Genomic DNA, 20,616 nt, shown 5'->3' with positions numbered 1-20,616 from the left:
TTTTATTAAAAAAATTCTAAAAATATTTTATTATTTAATTTAAACTCTAAAAAAATTAATTAAAAAAATAATAACTCATAAAAAAAAAAAAAATGTAACTTAAATATCTCATTTATATAAAAATAATTACAAAAATCAATGTGTCCCACAAGGCGGACGTCGTCGATTTCGAGCTGGTTGTCATCGTCGACTTCGAACTTAAGGTTGCTCGGGTTCTTCTTGATGTTGCTCTGGTACCTCTGAAAGCGCTTCATAATATAAATATTCATTATGTTTTCCACGACCCCAACCATGTTCATGCACGTATGAAGACGAAGGACCAACCTCTGAGTCATAATATCTTGAACCAAATGCTGGCATCATCATCATCGGACTAACATAATTAGTTTGACTCTACGTCTGCGTCATAGGAGGCAACTCTTCCACATTATGTGCAACCTCATCAAACTCATCCTCTTCCTGAACAGGTCCTCTACGTCTGGGAGCTGGTGGAAGAACAATATGTATATCGTACATATAATGAATTTCCTCCATATAGCTTTGTTGTCACTACATATAGCAAGAACCTGGTTTGGATCATTTGCAACCTCATGGAGTCTACTGTTGTTCGATCTCTATGAATTATAAAACAATTAGACAATATTTAAAATAAATTTAAATTAAAAAATAGATAATATTCATTCATTTACTAGATGACCCACAGTTGCTTCCTGACGAGTGATGTAGAGCCTTGTGATATTATTATACCAATGGATATATTCTAGAGTGATATCTGTGTCAAACTGTTCAAGAGAAACCCCCTACTGCAATAAACCTTGCACGATAGTGTCATCGCACTACCAAATGTGCAACTTTTTCGGACCAATCTCCAGTCCTTAGGTCAATATCATGCAGTACGGGTTCAGTATTACCAGGCGATGGGACATCCTGTTGAAAACCGAATTGTCTTATCACCCTGTCAGGAAGATGCCACTCACCAATGTGAAAACATATGAGAGGACTCATCGTCCGCCATATGTTTTGACCATTCGTACAAAAATTAGGCAAAGTATGCACAATAATTTTGTACGGCTCCTAAATAACCTGAAACACAAAATATTATATTAGAGAATATTAAAGACAAATACAATAAAAATGTGAATAAAATAATCAATTAGGTTTAGTGTAATGTACCTGTTCAGGTTGAAGCAGATCAAACATGTATCTATACTGATTGACTACATGTGTGATTGTCCTAGTCACAAAAATTTTTGTCTCTCCACCTAAATTTTTAAATTGATAATTTAGAATTTAAATTAACTAGATCAGTGATATAAAAATTAAATTAAATTAAAACAACATACCGAGAATCGTAGGCTCATCCAACTAACTGAGCGTCATTAATATGATGTAGCTGTGGAGCAATTGTTGGAAATCGCTCCCAAGCCCATAGTTGCAAAAGTATGAGAGGCCCAGCTATCTCTCGAACCTCAGGTCTTATTGCTTTGCATAGTTGTCTATACAACCATGCCAAGCATGCTTCACCCCACGAATACCGCCCCGCATCATGGAGGTTAGCTAACAGTGGCAGGAACATCAAGTGAACAAAATGACTTGATTTATTTGAAAACAGACTTCCACCCATCATTTGTAGTATATATGCTCGCGCATATCTTATGACGGTTTCCTTGTCTGCATCATATGTGAGCTCACAAAATTGTGTTCCTAACCATATTAAACTTAACCTCGATCCTTTAATCTTGTCGGCAGGTGGGGTCGCACCGAGGTATAGTTGACAAACTTCTAACCAATCATCGTACATCACTCCGGTGACTAGCTCATCGTCAACAGGTAACCCCAACAACACTTCTATGTCTTGTAGAGTGATAGTGCACTCTCCAACAGACATATAGAATGTATGCGTCTCGGGCCTCCATCTCTCGACCAAGGCTGTAATCAGATGCCAGTCCAACTAAATAAATTATGCCTCTCGACGTCTGCGAGATATTTCTCCAGTAGTACGATCTCGCCATACAACATATGATCGATGAATGGATTGGTCGTACAAAACATCGGGATCAACAGGTCCTGGGTTTATCTAGACGCTCCAATGCATCCCTTATTTCTGCTCTTCTTTTCTTGAAACACGCATTTGAAAAATGTTATCTGAGCAAGAGCATTTATAAGCAACATTCGTGCTTCTTTGAAGTCTCCATTTATGCACTCTGATAGATTTGTCGTCATCCACCCATATCTAAATCCTCCATTATGTGCTTGAATCCATTGCTCTAACTAATGTTGTCAAAAAAACTTAGACAGCTCCGATTTATTCCTTTGATATCTTCAATTGCTTTGTTGAACTTTTGAATTTGAACTGACACCCGACACGATAAACTTAATTTTTCAATGAATTAAATTTATACTTTTTATTGAAGTTGCTGACGATATGTCGTAAGCATAAACGATGGTGACATTTCGGTCTTGTCCAACCATTTGCTGGGTTGTTCACTGCTGCAATTATACCAGCATGTCAATTTGAAATTAAACACACTTCTTCGTGTGTTACAATTTCTCTCAGGTGTTTCATACTTAGTGACCTCGAACAAGCCATCATACCGAGCGATACTATTCATGTAACAAGTGGCAAGCATTCGGCATTCCATGCTCGCATTTTATGGCCGTTTACTCACATTTTAACATGAACTACGAAGATTTTATTGAGGACTACTACAAATTGTCAATGTATGCTGAATGTTACTCTCCTCAATTTCGACCTGTACCGCATGAAGATTACTGGATCACGAACCCTAATATGCCTATCTTACATCCTGATCCATCGTTGTTGATAAGACCTGGTAGACCGAAAAGTTCACGTTATCACAACGAGATGGATTGGACAGAACCAACCACTCGACAACGATGTGGATTTTGTAACCAGTTAGGACATAATCGAAGGAAGTGTCCTTCGTTAATAAGACGGGCTCCAGATAGTTAGGGATTGAATAATAAATAATTTTTTTTATTATATATTCATTTTATTGTATATTCAATTTTTTTATTATAATTTATTGTCTATTCAATTTTTTTATAATAATCTACTGTATATTCAAATTTTTTTTTTTGTAATCAATAAAGTTTTACATTATAATAATCTAATATATTCATTTTATAGTAAAATAATCTAATATATTCAATTTATTCAATTTATTGTCTAATGATTATTCAATTATAATATAATAATCTAATATATTCAATTTGTTGTCTAATGATTATTCAATTATAGTATAATAGTCTAATATATTCAATTTGTTGTCTAATGATTATTCAATTTATAGTATAATAATCAATATATTCAATTTATTGTCTAATGATTATTCAATTATAGTATAATAATCTAATATATTCAATTACAGTCTAATAATTATTCAATTATAGTATGATTATTAGCTCTTTTTTCTCTTTTTTTTATATATATTTCTATGGAAAGTTCAAATAAAGTGAAGACTCTCGCTCTCTCAGTATCGCTCTCTCCTAATCTCGCTCTCTCTTTCTCCTAAGATCTCGCTCTCTCTCAATATCTCGCTCTTTCTGTTATTGTTGTTATTTTTCCATTAATGATTACTAGCTTTCATTTCTTCTCGAACAATCACAAACACTTTTTTTTATTATGGATCTACTACCAGAAACTCAGTGCGTAATCTTAGCATTCAATGTGTATTTCTGAATAATCTCATTTTTCAATTATTCAACCATTTCATTTTACCAAGTTCAATTTTAGTCAGATTAGTCAATATAAACTAAATCTCGCTCTCTCTTAAAATCCGGTTCAATATCTCGCTCTCTCCTACTATCTCGCTTTGAATCTTGCTCTCTCCTTAATCTGCTTCAGCCCAATTATCTCCTTAATCGCTTTGAAGTTTCGACATGTGTGTAACCTTCGACAACCTAATATACAAAATTTTGTTCGTAGACAAAGCTAATTCGGAATTGTCTTTCATTCCAAGGCATAACTTGTATCCATGCGCTTCATATTCGCCTGGAGTTCGCTCTCAGAAATATAGTCATCCCCACCCCCTCACGTCAATCCCACAAGCCTCCGTCTAATTCGAAATGATAACAAAATGCATATGTTGTTAGAAGTAGCTCGAGTACACAGATACATTTAGTATACCATCTCATTACTTTATTTCCTCTATGAGGGAAAAAGAGAAGTAATAAACCTGCCATCTCGAGGGTGGATGTGTGTCGAAACTTCAACCTTCGACAACCTAAGCGAGATTCGTGAGATTTTCCTTGTCGATGGTTGAAGTTTCGGCTTATGTATTGTTTCCAAGTTTTTCTTTGTTCGTCGAGTTCTCAACGTTCGACCTCCACATTAGTCGAGTTCTCAATGTTCAACCTCTAGCCTCGAACTCCCAAAACAACAAATTTCTCTAATAAGTTTCAAAACAACAATATTTCTCTAATAAGTTTTGAAAACAATAATATTAATATTAAAAATCCTTTCAAATTCACCTATCCCAAATTATTATATTGAAAAATATAGATGCTACAGTCATCCAAATGTACTTTTAAGTTTAACGCACTATTTTTCAAATAGTTAAATTTTGTTTTAATTTTGTACATTGTCAAATAAGTTCATGAATTTCAATTTCACCTCATTATTTTTAATTTTTGTTTTTGTTGCAAGTCATATATTATATAAAATTTTATTTTATTTTTTATATATATGTCAATATTCTTTTTTTAAAAAAATTATTGAATATGAAAAATATTTACGCTAAATTGAATGTTCAAAATCTATTAAACTTTGAGACCTTTAAAGTATAAACTTAAAAGTTCATAACAAAATTGATAGCTACCATGGAAGTCTTCACATGTTCCCTATGTGAATCCAGCGTAATACTATCGACAAGGGATGTCCACTTTTAATGATTGGTGTTCTGAGACGATTCCAACAATTACCCCACCCTAAGTGAGTAAGGTAACTTCTACATGTTTTTTTTCCTCTTGTAGAAGACCTATTGTTAAACTATATGGGTAGCATGCACGTCCAAGGGTGTCCCAAAATTCCTCCATCGAATTGTAGTACATAATCATCTCCAAAAATCTCGGTTAGAGTAGGGAATATGCCAAACGTGAATACCACCGGAAGCCACTCACAGAAAACCTGGTGAAGAGACCCCTTTTTGAGTGAAATAAATACCACAACTAACTTAAATCCAATTTTAAATGTACATTTTGGTATACTTATTGGTGATGTAATCCGAAAGTAAAAGAAAACAATGAGAGCAATCAAACTATTATTTATACTTATTGGTTCATTTTATTTTCTAGCAATATCAAATAAAAATAAAATTAGTTGGTACTGTTGGGAATAACATTGGGTCTTTGGCTCATAGCAAAAGGCAAGTGATTATGAGAAAAAGGAGGTAGAAGCTTGTAGAACATTGAAAGATCTTGCCTAACCAGATGAGTATATATATATAGGCTTGCAAGAGAGCTTCCAATTTATAGTTGTTGTAGAAATAGGAACGTTCTCTGTACACACGCATTGCTGCCACTGTTTGTTTGGTTAGACGGGTTCGGATAGTCGTGTTTGCAGGTAAGAAAAAACTTTTTACTATACTACCTTTCTCTTCATTTTTTTAACAAAAAGGTTTACCGTCTTATTATCATTTATTTGTAAAAATGTTTTACTAAATTTAGTAGATCTGAATTCATTATCGGAATTGATTCTCAAATCTAAAAAAAAAAATATTTTTCTTCTTCTTGGTCCTGTAGTATTTTTCAGAATACAAAGAAAGCATAATCCTTGTTCATTATGTTCTTTGCTTTTCGTGGGTGTTTCTGAGCTATTGTTCGATTAATTCCAATTTGTTCTCTAACAAGTGCACGCCATAGATTGGGTGTTGTGTAAACCTTGGGGAGCAACCGGCTTCTTGCGAATTGGCACTGAGGTCACATCATTCTTGATTTTTAGGCAGTTGGTTCCTCCACGACACAATCTTCATCTAGAATATCAAGTACTAAAGTAAATATAGCTCAATTAACGTACGGGAGTATTATTAACCACGAGGTCGATAGTTCAAATTCTCTACCCTTATTGTACTTTAATTTTGTTAAAAAAATGATTGGTTCTATTTGGATGAATTTTGTCATTTTCAATAATTTAATTCGGTTTTTTTAACGGGTTTAATTAGTTGCTCCTTTCTGGTTATATCTAGGTTTTTGGCGATCAATTGTTATTTATTATTAGGTTCAAATCTTATTTTGGTCCTTAAACTTTAAAAAACGTTCGTTTTAGTCCTAAACTTTTAAAGAGTATTTATTTTGGTATCTACTATTAAAATTATGTTAACTCTTCAGCGGAAATGTGAAGGAGCTTGTATTTCTAGATGACTAGGCTCTAGATGTATTAGGCAAGATGAAGGTCAAGTAAAATGGCAAAAACCAACACCCTAAAATACTAAACGACCAAAACTTTGAACTAAAAATATCTTTTAAATTCTCCTGCTTTGCCACCTTATTCAAAAACCAACACCTCGTCATTTTGTTAAAAAGTTAACAAAATTGTAATATATTAGGGACCAAAATAAGCATTTTTTAAAAGTTCAGGGACTCAAACAATCATTTTTAAAAGTTTATGGGCCAAAATAAAACAATATTCAAAGTTTGTGGACTAAAATGAACATTTTAAAAAATTTACGGATTAAAATATAACTGAAAGTTCATGGACCAAAATAAGATTTAAACCTTATTATTATTATTATTATTATTATTATTATTATTAAATATACATACTGATGGGACCTTTAATATTAATATTATTATTTTCAAAACTTATTAGAGAAATATTGTTGTTTTGGGAGTTCGAGACTAGAGGTCGAACGTTGAGAACTCGACTAATGTGGAGGTCGAACGTTGAGAACTCGACGAACAAAGAAAAACTTGGAAACAATACATAGGCCGAAACTTCAACCCTCGACAAGGGAAATCTCGCGAATCTCGCTTAGGTTGTCGAAGGTTGAAGTTTCGACACGGATACCCTCAAGATTGCAGGTTTATTACTTTTCTTTTTCCCTTATAGAGGAAATAAAGTAATGAGATGGTATACTATATGTATATGTGTACTCGAGCTGCTTCTAACAACCTATGCATTTTGTTATCATTTCGAATTAGACGGAGGCTTGTGGATTGACATGAGGGGGGGGATGGCTATATTTCTGGGAGCGAACTCTAGGCGAATATGAAGTGCATTGATACAAGTTATGCCTTTAATGAAAGACAATTCCGAATTAGCTTTGTCTACGAACAAAATTTTGTATATTAGGTTGTTGAAGGTTACACACATATCGAAACTTCAAAGCGTTTAAGGAGATAAGTGGGCTGAAGCAGATTAAGGAGAGAGCGAGATTCAATGCGAGATTTTAGGAGAGAGCGAGATTTAAAGCGAGAATGTTGGAGAGCGCGAGATTTAGTTTATTTGACTAATCTGACTAACATTGAACTTAGTAAAATGAAATGGTTGAATAATTGAAAATGAGATTATTCAGGAATACACATTGAATGCTAAGATTACGCATTGAGTTTCTGGTAGTAGATCCATAATCAAAAAAGTGTTTGTGATTGTTCCAGAAGAAATGAAAGCTAGTAATCATTAATGGAAAAATAACAACAATACCAGAGAGAGCGAGATATTGAGAAAGAGCGAGAGTGAGAGAGCGAGATCTTAGGAGAAAGCGAGAGCGAGATCTTAGGAGAGAGTGAGAGTGAGAAAGCGAGATCTTAGGAGAGAGCAAAGCGAGATCTTAGGAGAGAGCGAGAGTGAGAGAGCGACATCTTAGTAGAGAGCGAGATCTTAGGAGAGAGAAAGATTGAGAGAGCGAGATCTTAGGAGAGAGCGAGAGTCATCACTTTATTTGAACTTTCCATAGAAATATATATAAAAAAAGAGAAAAAGAGCTAATAATCATACTATAATTGAATAATCATTAGACAACAAATTGAATATATTAGATTATTATACTATAATTGAATAATCATTAGACAACAAATTGAATATATTAGATTATTATACTATAATTGAATAATCATTAGACAATAAATTGAATAAATTGAATATATTAGATTATTATACTATAAATTGAATATATTAGATTGTGATAATATAAAACTTTATTGATTACAAAAAAAAAAAAAATTGAATATACAGTAGATTATTATAAAAAAAACAAATTATAATAAAAAAAATGAAGATACAATAAAATAAATATATAATAAAAAAATTATTTATTATTAAATCCTTAACTATTTGGAGTCCGTCTTAATAACGAAGGACACTTCCTTCGATTATGTCCTAACTGATTACAAAATCCACATCGTTGTCGAGTGGCTGGTTCTGTCCAATCCATTTCGTTGTGATAACGTGAACTTTTCGATCTACCAGATCTTCTCAACAAAGATGGATCAGGATGTAAGACGGGCATATTAGGATGCATGATCTAGTAATCTTCATGCGGTATAGGTTGAAATTGAGGAGAGTAACAGTCAGCATACGTTGACAATTTGTAGTAATCCTCAATAAAATCTTCGTAGTTCATGTTAAAATGTGAGCAAACGGCCATAAAATGCGAGCATGGAATGTTGAATGTTTGCCACTTGTTACATGAACAGTACACTATCATTTTTTAAGATATAGAAGTGTACATTATCACTCTACAAATTGTCAACATATGTTGAATGTTACTCTCCTCAATAATCTAATCACAGCCTTGGTCGAGAGATGGAGGCCCAAAACACATACATTCCATATGTCTGTTGGAGAGTGCACTATCATTCTACAAGACATAGAAGTGTTGTTGGGGTTATTTGTTGACGGTGAGCCGGTCACCGGAGGGATGTACGATGATTGGTTAGAAGTTTGTCAACTGTACCTTGGTGCGACCCCACCTGCTGACAAGATTAAAGGATCGAGGTTAAGTTTAATATGGTTAGGAACACAATTTCGTGAACTCACAGATGATGCAGACGAGAAAACCATCATAAGATATGCGCGAGCATATATACTACAAATGATGGGTGGAAGTCTGTTTTCAGATAAATCAAGTCATTTTGTTCACTTGATGTTCCTGCGACTGTTAGCTAACCTCCATGATGTGAGGCGGTATTCGTGGGGTGGAGCATGCTTGGCATGGTTGTATAGACAACTATGCAAAGCAACAAGACCTGAGGTTCGAGAGATAATTGGGCCTCTCATACTTTTGCAACTATGGGCTTGGGAGCGATTTCCAACAATGGCTCCACAGCTACATCATGTTAATGACACTCAGTTAGTTGGAGTCTGCGGTTCTCGGTATGTTTGATCTGCTTCAACCTGAACAAGTACATTACACTAAACCTAATTGATTATTTTATTCACATTTTTATTGTATTTATCTTTAATATTCTCTAATGTAATATTTTGTGTTTCAGGTTATTTAGGAGCCGTACAAAATTATTGTGCATACTTTACCTAATTTTTGTACGAATGGTCAAAACATATGACGGACGATGAGTCCTCTCATATGTTTTCACATTGGTGAGTGGCATCTTCCTGACAGGGTGATGAGACAAATCGGTTTTCAGCAGGATGTCCCATCGCCTTGTAATACTGAACCTGTACTGCATGATATTGACCTAAGGACTGGAGATTGGTCTGAAAAAGTTGCACATTTGGTAGTGCGATGACACTATCGTGCAAGGTTTATTGCAATGGAGTTTCTCTTGAACAGTTTGACACAAATGTCAGTCCAGAATATATTCATTGGTATAATAATATCACAAGGCGCTACGTCACTCGTCCGGGAGCAGCTGTGGGTCATCTAGTAAATGAATGAATATTATCTATTTTTTTAATTTAAATTTATTTTAAATATTGTCTAATTGTTTTATAATTCATAGAGATCGAACAACAGTAAACTCCGTGAGATTGCGATTGATCCGAACTAGGTTCTTGCTATATGTAGTGACAACCAAAGCTATATGGAGGAAATTCATTATATGTACGATATATCTATTATTCCTCCACCAGCTCCTAGACGTAGAGGACCTGTTCGGGAAAAGGACGAGTTTGATGAGGTTGCACATAATGTGGAAGAGTTGCCCCCTATGACGCAGACACAGAGTCAAACTAATTATATTAGTCCGATGATGATGATGCCAGCATTTGGTTCAAGACATTATGACTCAGAGGCTGGTCCTTCGTCTTCATACATGCATGGACATGGTCGGGATCGTGGAGAGCATAATGAATATTTATATTATGAAGCGCCTGCAGAGGTATCAGAGCAACATCAAGAAGAACCTGGGCAACCTCAAGTTCAAAGTCGACGACGAAAACCAGCTCGAAATCGACGACGTCTGCCTCGTGGGACACATTGTTTTTTGTAATTATTTTTATATAAATGAGATATTTAATTTACATTTTTTATTTTTATGATTTTTTTTTTTAATTTATTCTTTTTAGAGTTTAAATAAAATAATAAAATATTTTTAGAAATTGTTTTTATAAAATGAAAAATTAAAAAAAAAAAAGAAAAAGAAAAAGAAAGAATTAGAATGAAGAATGTGGAATGTGTAATAATTAAAAGGAAAAAAAGGGGAAAATTTGTACGGTATTCTCGCTCTCTATCAAAATCTCGCTATTTCGCTCTCGCTCTCGCTCAAAATCTTGCTCTCTCAAAATCTCGCTCTCTCTCATAATCTCGCTCTCGAATTTGATTGGGAAGTTCAGTGTTTAGAAGGAGATTCATTAGCTCGTTATTTAGTCAGACTTGCTGAGATGACAGAATCCGTAAAAATTATTCAACAAGCTTTGGAAGGAATCCTAGGGGAACCTTATGAAAATTTAGAAATACGATCTTTTGATAGAGGAAGGTCTTCGGAATGATAATTAAACAGATTCAATAATAATGTTAGGAAGGGCAAGGTCAAGGGTTCAAAGTTCGACGTACAAATGAAAGGAAGTTCTAGGTCGAATTTTGAACCCTCGACTTATTTTTTTTAAGAAAAAAAACAATATTTTTACAAATAGTTTGAAAACAACAATATTTTCCAAAATAGTTTCTAAAAGGACAATATCTTTTTAATTTTTTCCATACTGATGATGATGATTAATTCAAACCCCAATAGATTATTTTTATTTTTTATGATTAATTTTGTTAGTACATTTAATTGGCATAGAGTTGTGTCTTCAAGTCACATATATAAATCTATGTTTTTTCAGTAAAGAATAGATGATTTAAGTTGAACAAAAATGCAGTATAAAAAAAATAAGAATTGTAGACAAAAATAAAATAAATGTCATTAAAATTAAAAGGGATTTTAAGCAAGATATTTCAGAATAAGAGCCTAAAGAGATGAACAGTAAGAAATTGTTACTAGGAATAAAGAGGTGCTTACATTAATGAACAAGTGGAAGTGGGGCTAAAAGGGGAAAAAAAAACTACAAATTAATAATTACGTAAAAAGCAGGAAATAAATGAAATTATATGAAAATAAATGAAATTAAGTAATCGCCCTTTTTTGGGGTCCACTTGACGCTATCATCCAACGGCCATCATCATCTTGACGAATTCTTCGAAATTGACTTGACCATCACCGTCTAGATCGGCTTCTTTGATCATCTGCTCCACTTCGTCATCTGTAAGTTTCTCCCCGAGGTTGATCATCACGTGCCTCAGCTGCACATTATTTTTTTTAAAAATATCATCAGTTTTTTTTCAGCCGTTAGATTCTCCGCAGCCCCAAAAGTCAACGAATAATCACACCATTTATTTTTTATTACCAATATTCCTTAATCCAGTGCGGAGAGGTACATGGTACAGCGTACCACACATACGGTACATTGTACTCCCATCTCACGTATCTTTTCCCAATTTATCATTAAGAAAATTAGTTGTATCATTTATTAGTCGTCATATACATTTATTGAGTTTATTTAAAAAAAACTAAAAAAGCAAAGGTGGAACACACATGGTTAAATTATATATATATATATATATATATATATATATATATATATATATATATATATATAAATACTCCCGTTTATTTTAATAAAATACTCTTATTATTTCAAAAAATTTACAAACATAGTTTGTAAACATTTATAAAAGGTTTCTATGAAATTCTCAAACATTTATGAAAAGTCAATTAAATATTGCAAAATTGTTTAAACAATAAACATATTTTTTAAAAAAATAAAGGTTGAAGTTGAAATTGTTTATATATACATAAATTTAGACAATTATTATTTTGGTCTTGAAAGAAATCTCAATATAAACTTTTTATAAAACGGTTTTTTTTTTTTTTTTTTTTTTAATAAAACCCTCAATAGATCTCGAATGAATTTTAAAAATATCTATCAAACAAATTTATAAAAAAATTAAAGAAGTTCAAAGTTGTAATTTAACTTTAAAAAACAGCAAAAAGAATATAGATTAATGGATAAATAAATAAATAAGTACCTCGGTAGCTGAGATGTATCCATTTTGATCTTTGTCGAACACTTTGAAAGCCTCTTTCAGCTCTTCTTCCGCATCAGTTTCCTGTAATTAAAAAGAAAAAGAAAAGTCAATATTCAAACGTTTTGACTCTTGAAACGACATGTCGTGGTGGGGTTTTCTTCGTTAGTGTTTACCTTAATTTTCTTGGCCATCAAATTGAGAAACTCGGTAAATTCGATAGTTCCATTGCCGTCGACGTCGACTTCCTTGATCATGTCCTGAAGCTCCTCCTCCGTCGGATTCTGATCCAACGATCGGATCACCGTCGCCAATTCCTCAATAGTAATGCACCCTAAAATCACAGTTCAAAGTTTTTTTAAAAAAATAAAAAATTCAAAACACTCTGTAAACGAAAAGGAATGAAAACAGGGGAGCTCACCATCGCCGTCCTTGTCGAACAGACAAAAGGCTTCCTTAAACTCCACGATCTGTTCTTCACTCAGTACTTCCGTCATTTTTTTCTCTCTTCAGAAAATTTTCTCGGGAAACAAACAGAAAGAGAGACAGAGAGAGAGAGGGAGAGAGAGAGAGAAATAGAAAGGATACAGAGGAGGGTTGGGAATGCGGAATCTGAGCTGGGGTTTATGTAGAATACCAAGGATGTGAAATGAGAAAATTATAATTTAATTTTTATAAAAAGAAAAAATAAATTAAAAAATAAATAAAACATTCCAAAAAAAGCTAATATTAAGAGTCAAATTTAGCTTCGTTAATAGAGAAGAATTCACTAAAGTCATCACCACCTTTACAAAAAGGAAAATTTTAAATTACTTCTTTCTTTATAATCAAAATAAATACCTAATTGCTCGTTAAAATAATATAAATATTACCACGTATTTATTTTCAAGATTTTCCAGCAGTTTCTATGCTACATTTATGATAAAAAAAAAAAATTTATTTTATGTTTGGGAGTTCAAAGTGACTTTTGAAGGTAGTCTAACTAGGGATGCTTTCTCTTACAATCACTTAACTATTGTTAAAATTGTTTTCTCAAAGAAAAAAAAAAAAAGGAAAAAAAAAAAACCCTGTTGTTAAAATTAACTACTAAGTCCAATATCATAAACATTTCGAAAATTGTTATTAATGAAGAAAGACATGTTCAATTTTATAAAGGTCACATCAAATTTAATTCAAAACGAGTGACCTAATTCAAAATTAAACATCTAAGTTAAATGAAAAGTTTAATTTGTAAATTTTTACAATTAAGCATAGTAGAATTTAAGCTTTTAATTATGTTTAATAGGCTTTTAAACATTTAAATTTATATTGTTTGATTTTTTTTTTTTTTTAAATGTTCAATAGACCGAAAATAAAATTTAGAGATATTAGATAGAGTCCTTATTACACAAAATCTTAAAAGTTTACTAAAGTTGTTGTCAAACCAATATTTTGAGCCATGATATATATTGAAATTCTATCTACCAAAATAAAACCTAAACAAAATCATACATCCTTCGTTATTTGAAATGGAGGAAGAAACCATTGGACCCCTGACAAATTAAAACATGAGGAATAATTAATTATAAAAAATACTCTTGAAATTTATCACTTTAAAACTACTTATTGTTTTTCTAAAAATTATCATATTAATGCAGACTTAGATTGAATTTGGGATAGAAATTTTAAATGAATAGAAATTACGACCTACAAGAAGTGTGTCGTTCATGACCTAAACCGATGTTGTAGTGTTTGGATATTAATTTTCATTTAGAGTCACGTAGACACTATTCTATGTCTCAATTTTTGTCAATTATTTTTATAGATTCATACTCCAAGGACACTTTTGAAAGATTTATGATATATCAAGGATAATAGTTCAATCTTTGAAAAAATAGGGGTGATTTTCTAAACAAATAAACAAATTTAGGAGTATTTTCTTATAAGGTTGAATTGCAAAATCTAGTCCACATACTTTGTGTTTTTGTCATCCTTCCACTTTCTAAATTACAAATTTAGTTCCTAAACTTTCTAATTTTAAAAAATTCATAGATATACTAGACACAAATTTTAAAGTGTAGACTTCTATCGAACATAAAATTTTAATTTATACCTAATAAATCAATTAACTTTTAAACCTCTCAGATTTTTTTGAAAATTATATTACTGACATATTAGATATAAAATAAAAAAATATAGAAATTTATGAAAGAATTCCAAGATATACTTGTTTATAATATAGAGGGTTAATATAATGAAATGGTGGAGGGAAGAATTAGGAATAAGATAATAATAAGATTGGGGAAGAAAAATGACAGCTGTGAGGGCTGAAGGAAAGGGGACAAATGGAAAGGGAAGCATTGAAAAATGAGAGAAAAAATTGTGTATTGGAAGATGTGTAGTGTGCAGTAGAATCCTTCAACCCCACCCAGCACGCTGCATTGCCTTTCCCTTGCCCTTCCCCTCCGTTGCTTCATTCATACACCTATTTTATTTCTTATATCTCATACCAAACCAATCCGAATAATTTAGTACTCCAAAAATATTTTCTATATTAGGATAATATTAAAATCTTTTTATTTATTGTGTATTGTATTAATATGTCTTTTTAAAATAATAAAAGAAATAAGACCCACTTACATCTATTTTATCCTCGTTTCATTTCTCGTTTAACTTTAACTATATGTTTTTATTGAATTAATTTATTACAATTTCAAGTAATTAAAAAGTCACTCCAAACAGACATTTAAGTTAAATTTATAAGTTTTTTAACATCTATTTGTACCACAAACATTTTAATCACTAATATAAACAATAGGTCAGTTGAGATATGTTGATTTTTTTGGCTATTTTTTAAATTTAAAATTTTTTAAGTTATTAAATATAAAATTGCTAGTTTAAAATAATGTTCATTAATAATGTTTGGACGTGTGTATAAAAAAGGTCAAAATGAGGCATTTATTTAAAGATGTAATAATATATAACTTTTTAGGAGTACACAAAATATATAAATAGGACTATGAAAGGGGTCAAAGTTAATGAATTAAAATTTTAATTGAATATTATATATATATTTTTTTTTTATATACTTTTATTGGGTTGGAAATATTACCATTTGAAAGGTTCAACTTGCCTTTATTTCAAGGGTGGTACGATTAGACTTATTCAAAAACAAATATTTCTTTTAATATTTGATTGGGCTTTTTATAATAAGGAAAAAAGAAACACTCAAATGAAAATAAAGTAGTTAAAAGATTATATAAATTTTGATTTAGAAGTGCATGACTTTGTGGATATGAACTCAAGAAGAAAGGACAATGAAGTAATTGTTGGTAAAAACCAAGCATGTGGAGATTGTTCATTTCACAAAACACATAGGAATCCATTTAGATTCGTGGACTTCAAAAATAATTATTCTTTTCTTAATAAAGAGAACTTGAATTATACGTGTATTTATTATGGATAATCACAAGCCTATACTACACACTTTTGGGTTTGTTTATTTTGAAAATCTCACTATATCTAGCATATCTATGTCATTTAATTTTCTTTCATTTTCATATATAAAAACAAACCCTCCTATAAATTAATACATTTCAATTGATTCTTAATCATCTCATTCGTTGTTTGAGCTCTTAAGTTATGATAAATTTAATCAATCTATATTTTAACACTCTTTTTATCTGTATATTGAAATTTTGTAAGTAGAAAGTCAAATACAAGATCTACGAAAGGTGTTAAAAAAATCTAATGACCCAAAACACTTGATCGATCCAATTCAACATGTGCGATTTGGATTGAGTTATCAACTCATCTGAATTTGATTGGATTAAAATAAATGTAAATTTTATGAATTTAGTTGGTTCATAGATTTACTGAACCAACTCGAGCTTATGATTAATTTTTTTTTTATTTAATTTCATATTTTTTTTTTTTTAGATATTGTATTCTCCATCTTTGAAAAGACAATTTTCATAAAATAAATTGAATATGAGTCATTAGTCTTAATTCAATATAGGAAAATAATTCAATAAAATTCTTAAATATTAATAATTTACTTATTTTTAAACAAAAAGAAATGTCTCAAGCAGCCTAAGCCAACCCAACCCGAATGTTTCATGGTTGGGTTGGTGTGATGTTCATTATTTCATAATAGTTATTTGAGTTGAAGAAATATACAACTAAAAAAAGTTGGGGCATGTTTGGATTGACTTAAGATTATTTTTTTAAAACAAAACCATTTTTATTTAAAAAATTTTTATAAAAACTTATTAAAATACAATTGAAAAGCTATTTTGAGTGGTTGCCAAATACTCAAATTTCTTTTAAAATGACTTATATTTTGAATTAAACATATGAAAATGTATTCCAAACACATTTTTAATTGAATCTAAAAATGTATTTCAAATTAATCCAATTCAATCTATGAACGCTTCTAAAACCTACCACTCTAAAAATAATATATATGGAGATAAATTATGAAACATTTAATTATGTCTAAGAAATTAATGGAAATTAGAAAAAGAAAAACACAGAGGAAAAGATGTTTAATAAGTAGGATTCATGGAATGAACAATGAGGATGGAGAAGGAAGTATAAGGATTGGAGGAGACAGATCACAGCAGGAAGAAAATAAAATTTTGAAAAAATTAATAATAATAAATGAGGGTATGGCTGGAGACGCGGTTTCTGTGTGTAGTGTACAAAATGGGATAATTTTTTTTTATTTATTTATTTATTAAATTTTACAATTTTTTAATGTGAAGGGAGAGGAATTAACACGTGTACACGTGAGAGATTTTAGGGGTTGGCTGTTCAAAGTTTGGACTTTGATTTTTGAAGGTTCAAAAGAGCGAGATGGAGACGGAGACCCCAAAAAAATCGAACACACAATACAACAACGCGGTAATGGGAATTTAATTTCCTGTTGACTTTTAAATTCAAAAACCCTAATTTTAAGCTTTAGTTGGGACATTGACTATTTGACTCTCCCATTATTATTTGGTCTTCCACATTTTACCCCTTCAAACCTATTTCTCTTTGTACTAAATATTTCCTAGTACGACACAGAATTGAATTAGACTAAATCCGTTTATTCGATGTAACGACTGTAACGAAAACATGCAACATGATCGAAATTTGCTAACAATTTGAGATACATATCGATTTTTAATTAACTTCAAACTTTAGCGTTTGTAAGTTCGTCATTAGTTTGAGAAATGACGTGATGATTTGTGATTAGTCAAAATTTCTCATTCATCAAACTCTCTTGAAACAAACTTCTATAATGAATGTTTCTTACTCAAACCGACGTTTAATAATATTAATTGTATTCGACTGACTAACAATTAATAGGGTTAGATTTTGTTGGGTTGATTGCAGATTATAGGCCCAAGTTAAGAAAGCAAATGGAGGAAACCCAAGACGGTGACACTACAATTGGTTACAATAACTAATAAAAAAGACTATAAAAGACTTTTTATAATCTTTTTCATAAGTCCTAAAAACCCATGTATTAATTAAAAGTCTGAGACTTTTTATAGCCTTTTTGTAAAGCTATAATGGATGCTATAATAGAGTACGAAGATATAGCATATATATATGACTATGAAAACATTCAATAGCGTTAGTCATTAAAAGCTATCTTTAACATATAATAGCTTGACTCAATGCTATATTTACTATATAATAGTCTTTTCTTAATGCTTTCTTTGACCTATAGTAACCTTTTTTTAAGACTATTATATCATATATACAACTTTAATCTTATGCTATAACAAACAACATTGAAATTATGCCCATTTACATTACAAGCACTTGTTTTCAACTAAGTAAACAGATGAAATACTTCATAATGTATGCATTAAATACAATGATTTCCTTTTCATTATTGAAATTTAGTAATCAATTTATATTAGAAAATAAATAAATTATCTAATAATTACAAGAAATATATCAAGTGTAATTTGCAACTATACAACGTTCACAAAATACAAAATTTATCAAATGTTAAGGATTATAACATCATAGAATTGAGCTTTCCGTCTTTGATCTTTTCACGTGTAAAGGTATCATTTCATCTACTACATAAAAAGTGAATTAGCATCAGTTTGGCTTCCAAAACGATTTGAAAAGCGTCTAAGTATAACTTTGAATCTCAGAACTACATAAAAAGTGTATAATTGTCACTTTGACTCTCAAAACAACTTAAAAATGTGTGCTTCATTAATAATCCACAAATTTACCATAAAATATTATATTAATACACAAAATAACAAATCAGAGTTTTAACAAAAAAAATACAAATATGAACCCACTTCCAATTTAAAGAGCCTTATAGCTTTTTTTCCCGTTCGTTATTATATTACTATAGAGTAAACAAAACATACCAAATTAATAGTTGATATGAACTTTGATCTCCAAAATTTACAACTCTACTCCTTGTCCCCAAATACATTTAAACCCTTAAACAACTTAAAACAAGAGATTGATGTCTATCAAACACTTATGATCATAATACAAGAAGTATAGTCTCGATCAATAGTCGAACAATGAAGAAAGAAAAAGCCTACACACACTTAAATCAAATTGCAAGAAGAATGGAAACTAACATCAAATCTGTTCACTGCCAATTCAAGGACTGCATTTGGTTTTAGTTGATCCATTATGTTACAAGAAGAAAAATGCAAACACTTGAAACCACTTCTTTGCTTGCCTAAAGACAACAAAAATAAATTCAACTTTGACTTAGATAATGCAAGATATCTGAACAATACTTCATATATCTCATGGCAGAACAATGCTTGCTACATTACGATCCATGAAAGCTTATCCAGATTGAAATCTAAGGTATATATTGTCTAAGTATCAAGTAACACTCACCCAAAGCTATAAATTAAGAGCAATCACTTACCTCACTCTTTTGGAATTAAGACCCATTTATTTATCCTTGCCTTCTTCACTGCCCCACCAATTACATTGTTGTTACGCTTAACAAACACAAACCCCAATCGATAGAGAATTCAACAATATGCTTGAAAATAAACAGTAACCACACTAAAAGCCCATGAAAAGTTTCACATCCAAATATCAAAAAGTTAAATAGTCTAATATGCCTCATTCTGACAAACAAAACCTAAAGCTTATTCTTCAACTAAAAATAAAAATTAAATTCCCCTCACCTCTGCAAATCGGAACTAACATTACAACCAACATCTAAAAATCGAAGTTGCAGACCTCTTCTAAAAATCGAAACCAATGCCCTCGTGGTCCTCTAGAAATCAAAGCCACAACCTTATCCTCCGAAAATAGAAGTTGTTGTTGCAACCATTTTTCCTATGAAATTGAACGTGAAATCATCTTCCTATCCTTTAGATAAATCGAAAACATGATTAAAAACAAAAAGATAAATCTAATCACATCAGCTTTGTTGTAAACGTAGATTGAACCATACTTTTCACAGTAGTAGCAGTCAAAGTGGTTGGCCATGAAAGTTCAAGCGCCACACTGCAAAAAAAAAAAAAAAAAAAAAAAAATGCAGTCTTTTTCAGCTTCTTAAGCAAAAATATTATCAAACATCTTATATACGAGCGAATTTCAAAGCAATATGATTGATACATAGAACACGGGTTGTATGTCCTAAAACTCATAGTTTGTAATGTTAAACATATTCAATTATCAATAAAGATGTTATTGACGTTTATTCAATAAAACTGTTATTGAATATGTGAATTGTATTTGAAAAGTCTAAATCCAATAAACAAAAAGATCCATGACTATTACATGAGTACTTGAACTTTATGTGGAGACATAAGAGTGGATCAGGTTCAAGTAAATAGTCAAAATGGTCTATAGTATATGAATAAGGTCGGGTATCTTATTCTGGTAACACAATCGGATGCGGTCCACTCTATAGTTATTACAATTTGTTGTAAAGTGCTAAAAACGAAGTGATCCTGATTCGTTCATGTATTGTCATGAGGAGCGGGGGCGTCCTATACAATGAGTTTGCATAAGATCGGACCAAGAATTAAGTCACTCTTACTTTATCACGTTGTTTACTGTTTAAGACTGACTATTTCAAAGCGATGACCTAGATAACTTGACCTTAATCCTGAGTTAACTATGAACTCCTATTTATTCGGGATTATCC

General features: G+C 31.3%; 1 protein-coding gene across 1 annotated transcript; it reads right to left on the bottom strand.

The window, feature by feature from the left end:
* Positions 1–11,375: 11,375 nt before the first annotated feature.
* Positions 11,376–14,688, bottom strand: CML11 (calmodulin-like 11). Its single transcript, XM_039046363.2, has 4 exons — positions 12,907–14,688; positions 12,662–12,819; positions 12,489–12,569; positions 11,376–11,702 (listed from the first exon to the last, which is right to left on the bottom strand). The coding sequence occupies exons 1-4, from the start codon at positions 12,980–12,982 to the stop codon at positions 11,565–11,567; spliced, it is 453 nt and encodes a 150-aa protein (XP_038902291.1). The 5' UTR covers positions 12,983–14,688; the 3' UTR covers positions 11,376–11,564.
* Positions 14,689–20,616: the final 5,928 nt, after the last annotated feature.

Source organism: Benincasa hispida, chromosome 1 (assembly GCF_027475165.1).
Source record: "Benincasa hispida cultivar pf3 chromosome 1, pf3_genome.v1.1, whole genome shotgun sequence".
NCBI lineage: Eukaryota > Viridiplantae > Streptophyta > Magnoliopsida > Cucurbitales > Cucurbitaceae > Benincasa > Benincasa hispida.
The sequence above is the reverse complement of the archived record's forward strand: the minus strand, read 5'-3'. Positions and strand labels throughout refer to the sequence as shown.

Coding starts and splice junctions, on each gene's coding strand:
- CML11 (XM_039046363.2), bottom strand. CDS start 12,982: ATGACGGAAGTACTGAGTGAAGAACAGATCGTGGAGTTTAAGGAAGCC. Junction 12,820..12,906: donor GTTCGACAAGGACGGCGATG/GTGAGCTCCCCT, acceptor CTGTGATTTTAG/GGTGCATTACTATTGAGGAA. Junction 11,703..12,488: donor GATACATCTCAGCTACCGAG/GTACTTATTTAT, acceptor AATAATGTGCAG/CTGAGGCACGTGATGATCAA.